Consider the following 13,172-nt stretch of genomic DNA (forward strand, 5'->3'; position numbering starts at 1 on the left):
TTGAAATTCGTTAATAAAGGTTTTAACCGTCATAGTATACTGTACTTGGCATTGCTACAATTGGGTGCCATATTTCTACAATTTCTACAAGGAGGAAGGAATCTTTAAGTGTCTTTGTTCCCGGGTAGGGTACGGGGTAAAACCTGGTTTACTTTCTCTTTCGACTTGCCGGAGACTACTATCTGCAATGTATTGCATGCTTTGATGTGTCTGGCCTATAGGAGTCGAACGATATTTTTTTCCCATACACAGGCATGGCTTTAGTGTAGATGAAGGCTAGGCACTGCACATTGTGGATTGACTGGAACTCTTAACTCACAAAATTAAACGAGTCAACAAGAAAGATCCAATAATTGGACATTTGTCTAACTATATTATTTAACAGCTTGAAATAACACATTCTGCAAGAGTATACAAAGGAAATCAGTTCTTACATTATATCAGAATCAATAGTTCGCTTAACTCTGGCTAGAATTCTGGTTCCATTGCTTCATATTCTAATGAAATCCACTAGTATACCTTAGAATATCGCTTCTTAGCTTAAGACTAAAAATTTGGTACCAGGAAACAGGGAAGAAAAGTGGGTGTACTGTACATCCGCAATTGACTTATTTCTCTCTGGTTGAATCAAGTTATTATTGAAATAGCATTCGAATAGCCATTTTATTTTTAAAAATTGTGTCGTTCAGCTATCCTGCTGCAAATTTCGCAGTTGAAGTTTACTGGTGCCATCTGATTTCTCAGTATCTCAAAAAATTTGCACATTCTAAGCCTGAATCTAAAAATAGAAAAAGGTGCATTTTAGTCGGATATAAAAGAATAGTGGCTAATACACCCTGGACTATATAGCCTATGGGGTGGGCCTAGTTTGAAAGCACTGAGGTCTGACAGAACAGCACTTAGTAAATAAATACTGAAATTAAACTTACAAAACACCCAGTACTTGAGATGATGTACTTGACAAGAAGTGTCACCAGCTAAGCATATCAACTTTGTCTATGACTCCTCCTTTTATAGATTCAGTAGTAGTCTAAAAATAAGAATCGGTACATTTTTCTAACAGTCGGTATGTCATTTCTTCAAAAAAACTAATTATTATCACGCCACAGCAAATAAATTATTCACAGTTGTTGAATGGTTAGCCCGATTTAGATTAATTGGTTGACGCTAATCAGTATGACCCATACGTAGGGGCCTACTGCATGCCATTGGCGTCAATCCATTCCATTCCATTCCACAGTGAATTAAAAAGAACTTTAGTTAGATCCCTTTTGTCCAAAAGCTGCATCATTTATATAACTAGCTGTCAAATTTAATTTACCTCCTTCAGAGAATACCATAGTGACATAGTCCGTCGCCCATCAACGTGTTGACAAAAGAAAAGTTGCTCCATGTTTTATACATGAACGTTCAAATAAGATATTTTGCGTCTTGCAGGGAATATTGAGCATAGTGTTTAAGTTGGCTTGCACGGTTTGTGAATGGGTTTTCCTCATTATGCTGCCTGTATGCATTAAAAATCCGGATTTCAAGCGAATTAATTTGTCCAACAAGTGGCCCTCTAGAAGTATACTCCACACATACTGTCCATGCGTGTCTCTGTAACCGAAGGTAGAGACTAAAACACGGTTCAGGACTCGGCAGCGGACACCGGCCCGGAAAATATTTCAAAACGTGTATTGTTGGTACCTAGCACGATTTCAGCGTTTTTCGGGAATTCCCTGAAATTTCGGCGTTTTTCGGAAATTCCCTGAAATTTCAGCGTTTTTATTTCTGCGTTTCAGCGTTTCAGTGATTCAGCTTTTTCAGCGAAGTTCAGGAACCGGTTAATGAGTTTGTATTCTGGCAGGAACCACTGATAGTTAAACTACGTTGTCAATGTCGGGGAGTGAAAAAAGCGCATAAGTTTTGGATTTGCCGGTTCCCGTCTCCCAGTTGCTACTAAAGATAAATGTGGACTCGTGCAGTCACCGAACTACCCGGGTTCGGCAGGAAGTACATCTAAATCTTTTTTCTACGAATTTGAAAAACCCGATACAACATAATATATTTCAATATTTCAGATTTATCGTCAAATCTATTGGATCAGTTTCATGTGAAACAAACAACGTGGATGCGAATGATCCGATCATTTTGATACACAGCTGATAAAGTAATACCTCTTTCAAAATGGAAAACTGTTCAAATTTATAAGGACCCAACACAAAACTTTAATATGTGAAAATAACGCGGTTCGTGGACTTAGTATAACTAGATTTATTCACGACTTTAAAAGTTCGTAACCACTATAATCTATGGGATAATATATACCCAGGGGAATAATATAGAATCCAGGAATATCGGACTCGGGGAATAAATAGAACCCCTTTATCTAGGTTTCCCCTGGGGAACATAGAACCCGTGGGAAATATAGAACCCGGGGAACATGGGTATGGATCGTATTATTTTCAAGTGTCGTCATCTTGCAAGTAAATCCAGTCACAATCTGTCCCTGGATTAATCCGTAAAGAATAAACAATCTCTCAATCAATTATTTTGAATAACACAGATAACTGATGAGTAATACTTGTTTTGCTTTTTTCCTGAAGCTGTCGTTCGTTGCGCAATAAACGAAGAAATTTACTGATGAATCAAAAGCACTGAGCAGAATTCCAACTTTCCTCAGGACCATTAGTTCATCTCCGGATAAACTGTGGCGTATTCCTAACTTGATTCTGAAGAAATGTAACAATCGCTGTACAGATGCCGGAATTTCGAACACAAAGTACAATAACACAATCAAGAGAACCATTTTTAATATTTTCAATTCAGCGGATGTGTTTTTACTTTTCTCACTGATCGCCGCTGAGTTAAATTGTTTCTTCCCATCTATTTTTCTAAATATCATGACTCCGAACAAAGTTAGATTTAACATTATTAGAATAATGAAAGGTAAGAGAACCGTCATGAAGATGTAGGTAATGAATGTGAAGTAATACCCATAATCATACCGATAATGAAAAGGTGTTCGAGTTGTTTGGCCACCAAAGGCTCCCAATGTAAATACACCTGGAACACAAGGATCGGTGGTCCTTCCGGGTAAACGTAATGGAAAATAATGCGGCCAATGACAAACTGCTGAGAAAAACGCGTTGAACAATGATAAGAATATTATTTGTTTTTTGTTCCAGAATCTTCTAAAATACAGCGGACTCGCGACGACCAAAAGTCTCTCAAAACTTACTATCACAACCGCCCAGTTTCTAGCAGTTTGAAATGTAAAGAACAGCGGCATCGCCCATGTAATGATTTCGTGTCCAAAATACCAATCATCATAGTGCATAAGCAGTTTAGTTTTAGTGGTTTTGCTGAAATCGATGATAATAAGACGAAATGGGTAAAGTACGAATACTGACAACAGAAATAGTATTTCAAACCAGGCAAGAATTATAATAGTTTGATAAGTGGTACGACCGATCTTTCTGAATACTACAATAGAAACAGAGTTCAGTATCACTCCCAGAACTGAAACCAACGAATATCCGAAACGGTACAGATTGACACTGAACACATGGTTCCATCGTGTAGGTGGATGTACACAGTGAGGAGACTCAGCCATCGTCGATGTGAATTGTGATGTAAAATTCATATTTCAATAGCAGTAATCAGCTGGCAGTTTAATAGCGAGAGACACGTAGCCTCCCGTTATCTATACTCGTGTCATACATAACCTGCAATCATCTGCACGACTGTATCGTATCGCTCATCTCCATCATGCAGTGCCAGAAATTACTTGCTGAAATACGTTTTATTCGATATCTCCGATGGAATATGTTTTTTGCGAAAATAGCGGAACTCTATTAAACTACCAGAACAAGTCGTGGCTTTCCTCGACTGTTTGATAGGACAGTAATATTACTAGAGTTTGGAAAAGAAGGCGTAACTAGGTCATAACTAGGTGTCTAATGAAGACGGGACATGCATTTAGAAAAAGGGGACAATATATTCTGTTTTTATTTCATTTTTCAAATCGAGAAGGCATGTGGTGACCCGACGTCCGGCGTCATTTGGCACACTGTGAACAATATACTTCGGTCAAAATATGTGCAAGAGTTGAACGCGGATATTTCCGACATATCTTCCGACGTATATTTTTCCGAGATAATTCGGTCTTCAACGAAAGTGACACAGGTTAATGGGATCGGCAGATCCCGACACAAGTAGGATATTTCCTGCGCTCGATTGCTGTTGTAAAGCGATTTACATCGGATATAATCGAATATGAGCGGTTGTGTCCGACCAGTAACGATCGGGATTATTCCAATCCGAATTTTGCCATTCCATGGCGTAGGCGTTTTCCGATTATCGCAGGGAAATTCCGATAAAAACCATTGGATATCTCAGAATGTTTGTCTCAAATAACCTGTTAAGTCAACATTTTCCAAAACAATGTCAATGTTGACCTGTAACAGGCTATCTGATTGCAACAGACATCCCGAAACTAAAAAGGAAAATATCTGCAACATATGTTATCAATGGGAAATCCGCGTGCAATAGATAAGCAAACGGATGAAGAGAAAGGTGAAAATGGTTAGATCAAAAATATCATCGGACCTTCCTGACCTGACCTTATCAGCCCTATGGGCGACAATTCCTTTCAAGGAGTCAAGAACGATATTGCCGCTAGATTTCCGGGCCTGTAGTCAGCCATGTCTTCGGAGGGTGGATTGTCACTGAATTGATCGACCTTTTATTTCTATGAAAGTTGAACCATTTGTAAGGTTAATTACCACGTAAATTCCGGGTCCTGTGAGAACTTACGTAAACAATTTTCTTTTCCAAATTGATAGAAGCAAATTGATAGGTAGTTTCACAACTTCTAGAATATTTGGGCTGAAGTTTTTCTTCTTTAACCAACAATTTTGCCTCCGATCAATTAAGTTTGTAAGCGTGCGCATATTATATAAACGAAAAAAAAAACAACGAAAGAAAAGTTTTAGTAAATGAGTAAATTCAGTTGATGCCCGATACTCCGTTACTTGTCTGAAGCAATTCATGTAAATCAAAACTTATCAAACTGTCTCGTCGTCGCTCTCTTGAACTGACCCGTTCCAACAACTGTTGTTAGCCAAGGCGAAGATAGAACCGTTTGTCCAGTTTCTCGACTAATTTGTGTCACTAATTTTCTGTCGCAGTCTCCTGCCTGACTAACTTGTGACTGACCTTGAACTCGTGGATAAAGGTGCTGCAGGTGACCTGATCAGAAAGCTGAGTTTTAGAGTGACCTGAAATATGTGTTTAAAGACGTAAGTTTTAGTATAGTATGTTCATAAGTACAACTTAAAACATTATAAGATTCGTAGAAGAAATAATAAGGCCGCGCAAAAAGATGACGACGGTCGAAGGATTTTATTTTTAACTCCCTTTTAACCCTTTCAGTTCTGACTAATTAATACCCTATAGTGCTGGAGATAATTTGAAATTTTTTAGAAATTCCACCCTATTCTGTAGAATAACGGGAATACCACTATATTGTGCGTCTACACCGCGGTGCGGCGTATCGTTAGTTACTAGTATTTTACTATGTTTGACAGGTGTTGTCATTTTTCAAGATAGATAATTATTAATTATATCAATACACCGCAGTGTGGTGTACTAGCAAAATCTATCACTGATTTATACACCATAGGGTTATCCCTTCTCTATGATAAGATAATTCGAATTTTCTTGCAAAGTTTATGGATTCAATGTTGCAACTTTGTTGGCGAATTCTTTGTAGATTTTGTAATTGATACCGTGTCAAAGAATCTGCCTTCGTCCGATATCAACCCACTCGAACCAGTTACAACCACAGCGTCTGAAACTCACTGCGGTTTGAAATGTGTTTTGAATCGTGAATGTGATTTGTTCGTCATCAAACGACAAAATAACATCGTCAAATGTCGTTTATATAATACAGATCTGATTGCCGTTGGTCAATGGCAACAAGCCACTGATGAAGTTATCTATAAAGATGAGTCTAGATTCAGACACATCACATAAGTCTAATAACGCATTTTGCTGATTGATTAACCGTGAAAGCTTCGATGTTAGCAAATCACGATAATTCAATATATGTCAATAATATAATGGAAATTATAGCGTTATCAAACGTAACATTTATTCAAATAGACAAAGCCAGGTTGCGACCAACTCGAGAGAGAAATACGTAACGCAATGTATTTTGATATTCTTATTCGATTCTTAATGAAGGATTCATTTTGTTGTCAATCTTTTTAATCTAGTGGCTTTTAATCTATACTCTTTAAAACGATACTTTAATTCTTCAATAAACTCCATAACATGTTTGAATCGAGTCTGTCGCGTGGGACGAAGCTATATCGGATTTATACGCCTGTGAATTCGTGAAAATCCAAAGCCAGAATGCGTAATGTCTATTAATCTACGTCTGGGATCGTTTTTGGATATCGTTCGAACACATACCTCAGTTCGGTCTTAATACGACCAGTGAAACAGTGCAGGGTAAATAAACCATCGTTTTTTTATATCCATTCTACAATACAGCATTGTTTAGATTAATTAAAGGCTTATCAGTTGTAACATACACAGAACACGTAGATGCGGTCTCACCTGACGCGGCACTGGCATGAGTACAGGCCCGATGCACAAGTCACTGCGGAGGGGTCATCAGACAATGTTGATCGTAGATTAATTGCCTACGTTTTAAGATTTTCTGCAGAAGTAAATGAACAGGACCAAACAAAAAAAAAAACAAATTACTGATTTTGTACTTAAATATTCAAAAAGAGTAAATGATACTTCTATATAATTGAAAGATATTGTCTTGCTATATTCAAATTAAAGGAGACTGTAGTTCACTATACACATAGAGAACCATTTGACAATGTTATTTACCATTTTCCGAGATATGGGTTCATGAAATAAATCTTGCGGGGCAGTATGATATACAGCTTCCGTGGTACATTGAACTTACCTATGTCTCAACATGCGTCGCACGTGTATTATGTAAAAAGTCACACAATTCTTTCTCCCGGCTACAGTGCGTAATTGGAGTCTGATCGTTGTAAAGATGAGCACGACTGATTGTTGTAAAGCAGATGGTGGACTCGTGAAAATAATATATTTAGTTCGTTTACGCAGCGACTGTTTAATCGCTGCATTCATTCTCAATTCTCGCATTAAGTTTCAAATGTATTGATTTAAAAAACCGTTTCAATAAATGGTTATTAAGATTTGACGATTTCTGTGATATTTTGGCCATGCATCATTTTCCCTCGTTGCGTGTCTCAAGTTACCCCGGTTACTTTGCCACAATTCTACAAATTTTCAAAGTCTAATTTCACCATACTGCTTCTGGACGATATTTAAATGTAAATGGTGTTGTTTCTCATAGACGTATTAAATTGTTATTTTACTATCCTGGTTTAGTTTATGCAAATTATCTAATATGGTGTATGGCGTATAGGTCAACAAATGTCTTAACCTACCCCGGTCTTTCCGACTTCTGTCATTTCTATTTATGATTCAAGAAATAGATTTATGCTCAATCGTTTTCGTTGTACTGCAAGACTTAGCACAAGGGGATTGTTTAGCATATTGAAAATACCTACTTCATTTAATTCATTTCATTTCATCTTAAGACATCGACAAAATGGAGTTCCGGTATAAGCACTATTATTCGAAAATGGAATTTTAATGTTAACACTGATCAATACCCGGTTCATTTCTTGCGCCTCTGCCATTCTGTCCCCCTTCATGGTCGTTGTGTGGTACGTAGGGGTTGAGGTCCGGAGGGAAAAAACCTGTCCCAGGCATATCAGCAAGAAGACTTGTAGAATAAGCACGGATTAACAGTTTATTTTACATCAGAGTTTACATGCAGTAAATTTATATGAAATGCCGGAACTATCGGAAATGTGACTGGCAACTAGCAGGTAGTAATAATTATAGTTGAAGAAAGGGAACCCACATTTATCAAATAGTGATTCGCGATTAAGATTGACATAGGAGGAGAAAATATCCTTTCATCACGATACAGAATTATAGCTCATTTGCTGTTAATTATCATGCATTACAACTTCGTGTTGTTTTGTAGTAAATAGTCAAGCCATTCGTATCTAGTTTATCAATCCCACAATAACCGTTATTCTGTTTGCAAAAAAACGTCATGGCGCATTCGGTTGGCTTGAGGAGTAATAGATAAGGCGGATCCGTGCGTGCTTAAGTTGTAAGATTGGCTGTAGAACTAAGTTGGTCTTAGACTGGACTTAAGTATAAGCCATGACTGTGCAACCGGCCCCTGATATACCACCATGCCCCCTATACCACCAAAATCGCCCTGCACCGATGTGGGCGGTATATCGGGATTAACTATTAGATATCTATGTCTATTTGAATATATTCTCTATATCAATAGGAATATAAATTTGATTATAACACTAAAAACCGGGAAAGACTACGTCTATTATGATAAAGCTATATTTAACGACAATGACTAAACGACTACACTGTATCAATTTGTTTCGAAGCTCTGTATCGGAACGACATTACTGACGTCACGTCGCAGTCGACCTGAACCCACCTACTGTATCTGATTCTCGATTATCTTCGCTTATTCGCTCGCTGTTTTGGAGGCTTTGGAGGTTTGACCCAATTTGAATTCCGCTCGACACATATCGAACACTCGTTTGTTGACGATAAAAGCCAAGAAAACCAGACAACCTTGAGACGAGTTCAACAAATTGAAGAAATACCAGAGATAATCGTTATTTACGAACGACGCTACGAACCCGACCACCCACGTGACCACAGTCACTAAAGCCATCCGGTAGAAAATGAATGTGGTCGTTCTCATCTGTTTGGCGTTAGATGAAGAAGTGGCCATCGCGGAAAATGACCGGTGAATGCAGTAAACTGTAGCTACGAATAGAATTATACTGACCAGATCGATAATACCGATCGGTAGAACGAACGCCATCAATAGGGAGAAACTGGAACTAAACCAACAAGTAACGGGGCTACCGTAAACCGCACCGGAGTACTGAGTGGTATCGGTGTTGTGTAGGACGATACAGGGTCCGACAATGAGGAATGGAGAAAACCAAACTGATAGTAGATAGTACAGTAACGTCTTAGGAGAATCGACCAGTTTACGAACAGCAGAAAATGTTGTGAACATGTGAACAGAAACAGCGGCCATAGACGCGAAAACAACCATCCAAATATAGTGTTTAACAGCGGCCATCGACACGCATAGTAATCGATTATCAACGCCGACCAGGCTGGAAATATGAAGAGTTTGAGCCACTGCGAGAGTTATACAGAGATTGACGATGAGTTTACCGGGAAGAGTTCGCAGATCGGGAATATTCAAATAGGTTACCACCGTTATCACGAGACTGACGACGGATAGACAGCTACAGGTGAAGGTTATCAGAAAATCTCGATCGGAAAATAACGAACTGACCGTTATTTTGAATTTTGAATTGTTTTGTTGTCTGCAAACCATGGCTCCTGTACTAGAATACACTCGCACGCAGTCGATGATTTTAGTGGAACATTTACTCGATTTTACTATTTTCGTTTTTCCGTCGTCGCTGGTGATTTGAAAAATTCTGTAATATTTGAAAGACTGGTTGGACTGGGCTAGAAACGAGTTACTTCCGGTTTGGGCCATATTATTTTCTACGTCTGCCTCTGTATCGATGACGTCACAGCGAGTATTCTTAGTCAAACTCGTAGTCGACAACTCGTAACCGGAAATGGTCACCAGACTGCCATCATTACCGAATTGACACGTGATCATCGCCTCATATTTGCTCAAGATTGATTCCATAGTGACGTCACCGAGAAACTCTTCGTGATTGGTAAGCGTGAAGTCGCGTCTGTACAATGACGATTCATTGCTTAAAGATGATAAACTTCCTATTTCTGTAATCTTTGATTTATGGACATCGCCGCAGACTTTCACTTTGAAATACATCAATTCATACCCGAAGTTTTTCATAACAAATCGCTGAGTTTCGTTAAACGTAATAAAGAAAGAGAAATACACGCGTACGGATATTCTAGGCCATTCGTTCTCAACAAGCCGACAGACGGCGTTGTCTTCGACGGTACCCAGGAGCCGGTATCCACGTATACAGTCGTATCCGCGACATCTACGCGTCTCCTGGTCAAATATTTCGTTTGTTTCCGAGCAGAGAAAGTCTTTCGGCGCCCACGAGATGACGGGCATTCCCGCAGTTCGAAATTCTACGCCGTTCGCGAGACTGAAATCGAGTAAGATATTCAAACCGAATGTTTTTTGGCCGGTTAGATCATAATTACAAACTAAGGTCGATTCGTTTAAAACACTGTCACTCAGTTCACATTTCATACAGTAATAATTACGGTATGTTTTCACCCGTCCACCGACTACAGCTGATATCGGGTTAAACACCCGTCTGCATTTAGACCTTAAGTCTTGATCTGCTGACTCGTTGCAGTGTGACGTCACGGGTAGGTTACTGCGCATGCACGGTTGTAAAACCATGCGAACTTTCCTGTGATGCGCGTAAGATAAACGACAATCTTCGGGCAGCCGAACCTTCGCGGTATCGTCGCTTAAAGACGCGTTGTGCACGCTCGTGATGACGTCATCGATTCGTGTTGTGTTAGTGCACTGCAGGACGAGACTAGCCGGTTCGTATCGAGTGTCGTTGAACCCGTGACACATCGCGCAATACATATTCTTAAAGGGAAGCCAGTCGTCGCTGTAGACGGGAATCGTCGTAGCTAGATTACTGGACGGCGATTCGCAATAGCGACGCACGTCTGAATTCAAGTCGAAATCACTCGGGCATCGACCGATCGCTATAAAACCTTTTGACTGATACGTCTCGATTCCGATTCCGTATATACAGTCGGTCCATTGAATTTGTTGTATCGTTTTTTTCGTCTCAATTCGTCCGCGTCGCTTCTTATGACGCACTTTCCAATCAGGTCACAACAGTTGTTGAACAGTCCACAAGTACATAAATTAGCCAAACAACCCGTGACTGGACAAACTCGAACTAAATCACCATCTTCATCTATTTGCTCTGATGCCACCTTGTAATCTCCGATCAGTTGGCTGTTTTTGTTGTCGCCTCTTTCGGGAATTTTTCGACCAGGAATCCCACGTGCGTTACCCGTTATCCCAGTTCCGGGAATCTGTCTACTCGGCATTCCAGATTCTGGAAATCGTTGGGCCGCGATGAAATAATCTGAAATAATCATGCGGCTTTTAGTTTTGTTTTTTTGATAAAACACTTAATACGCAGACCCCCGTTTTCTCCCTGCCCCTCGCCACTTGAGCCGCGACCACACGAGCGTTTTTCTTTCGAAAAAATCTTGAACGAATTTGCCAAATCTTACTTAACCCTGGGATACCCAAACATACTTCTGACAGTAGGGCATACCCCATATTTATTTTTTTTCAGTTCATTTGGGTCTCCTATGACCAATCAATATCAATATTGGGTATATTTTCACATCAACATGCTTTTTGCGAGGGGTCACATATGACCCCCAACTGCTTCATTATTAGTTAAGAGTACCTAAATATTTTCAGAGAAACTTCATAATATGAAAAAGTGCATCCTTTAATGCCCAGTGTTCCATATATGACCCCAATTCGTTGATTGAAAACGTACAAGCTACGTTTTGGCTATGGGTCATATATGACCCCTTGGGGAAGGGTGGTAAATTTAATTTATGGAGCGCCACCTGGTGAATTTTCTACTTACTGACAAGGCTCATATATGTTATTGGGATTTTTAGGTAGCACACGTGATTTATAAACAGTTGTCAAAGTTAAAGGTTATCGCAGAGGATGGGAATTTGATTAGCTGGAATTGAGTATTCAATTCAATTTTGCGCAATTGCAAGGGTGTTATGTTTTTCCACTTAACTGAGGATGATATTACATCTCACATAATTGAACAACGACAAATTACGACAATTCAAAGTTATCACATGAGGTGTGGCCTATTGCACTTTGATATACAACTATGTGTTAGATAATTCATGAAATAATAATGCACTAAATTGAAAGGTTCAATTAAAACCAAGACCTTTCGGAACGCCCTGATCTCCGAGAGAAAATGCACAGATTCCCAGGTCATTCTTGTCTCCAATTAGTATTTAGAAACGCCTTTGATACAAAATCCTTTACTTTTCAATTTTTTCCTATATTCCTTCAGTAGAATAAACACACTCAAACGCGCTGAACGAATAATAAGAACCCACTATCTACACGATACATTTTTTTTTAAATCGGGAATTTATCTAATCAAATATTAAAACAACGCGACCTCGAACTCACCCTAGAGATCATCGCCAGGCGTTCAAACTCCTGGATGATGATCCCAAAGGTGAGATCGAAATGTCGCGTACTTTTGATTATTTGGCTGAATAAATTTACGATTTTAACTCTTTCGAACATGTAACATAGTGTATACATGCTAAAGGCCTGAGTATATCGTTTCTTTTGATTTTTTGATTAAGTAAACACTTTCAATCTGTACATCGTGGGATTTCATCTCGTGATTCCTCCCACTTGTTTTAGAAAAACCCTTAACCCATTGGTCAAAAGACCAAAGAGCATATAGTTAGAAACAATCAGACATTTGAATAGCATTTCTACCCGTTCAAACATGTCGATACAATATCGTAATTTCTAAGTGAAAAACGTTTTTTTTAAGAATAATTAAAATCTGACTAAACAGATCCGCTCGAAAATTTAGAACCGAATCAGTCTTTTGGTTCGTCTAAAATGGTCAGTAATCTAAAATACTCAACAAATTCAGGAAAGATCTGGATCAGTTTCGTATGGTGGCTGATTCGAGCTATTCTAAAAAAAAATTCGACCGATGAAACGATTAAACAATTTTCATATTCGTTTTTTTTTATTTAACGCGTGGGAATTCAAAAAGTTTGGTTTGTCTCGCGCGATTGAACGAAAAATATTGAATTCTCGCGCGGGAAAACCGCCAGTGTGAAAATTTTTTGACGCCTTATAAAACGTTACCATTATGAAACCTAAACAATGTTAACCATTCAGCGTCATTTTACAAACGACAGCCGTAAATCGATGTGCAAAACGTCACAGGTCTATGTGTACACAAACAAGCTATCTGGCAAAATATTAT

The 13,172-nt window shown here is 38.9% G+C and overlaps 1 protein-coding gene and 1 long non-coding RNA gene across 2 annotated transcripts; both read right to left on the minus strand.

Moving 5' to 3' along the window:
* Nucleotides 1-403: 403 nt before the first annotated feature.
* LOC141911120 (uncharacterized) lies at nucleotides 404-1,577 on the minus strand. Its single transcript, XR_012619976.1, has 3 exons — nucleotides 1,322-1,577; nucleotides 930-1,030; nucleotides 404-778 (listed from the first exon to the last, which is right to left on the minus strand). It is a non-coding gene; the product is annotated as an uncharacterized LOC141911120 (long non-coding RNA).
* A 7,034-nt stretch (nucleotides 1,578-8,611) lies between these two features.
* LOC141910476 (uncharacterized) lies at nucleotides 8,612-11,259 on the minus strand. The gene is made up of 2 exons (XM_074801168.1): nucleotides 11,064-11,259; nucleotides 8,612-10,971 (listed from the first exon to the last, which is right to left on the minus strand). The coding sequence occupies exons 1-2, from the start codon at nucleotides 11,257-11,259 to the stop codon at nucleotides 8,612-8,614; spliced, it is 2,556 nt and encodes an 851-aa protein (XP_074657269.1).
* Nucleotides 11,260-13,172: the final 1,913 nt, after the last annotated feature.

Source organism: Tubulanus polymorphus, chromosome 9 (genome assembly GCF_964204645.1).
Source record: "Tubulanus polymorphus chromosome 9, tnTubPoly1.2, whole genome shotgun sequence".
NCBI classification, from domain to species: Eukaryota; Metazoa; Nemertea; class Palaeonemertea; order Tubulaniformes; family Tubulanidae; genus Tubulanus; species Tubulanus polymorphus.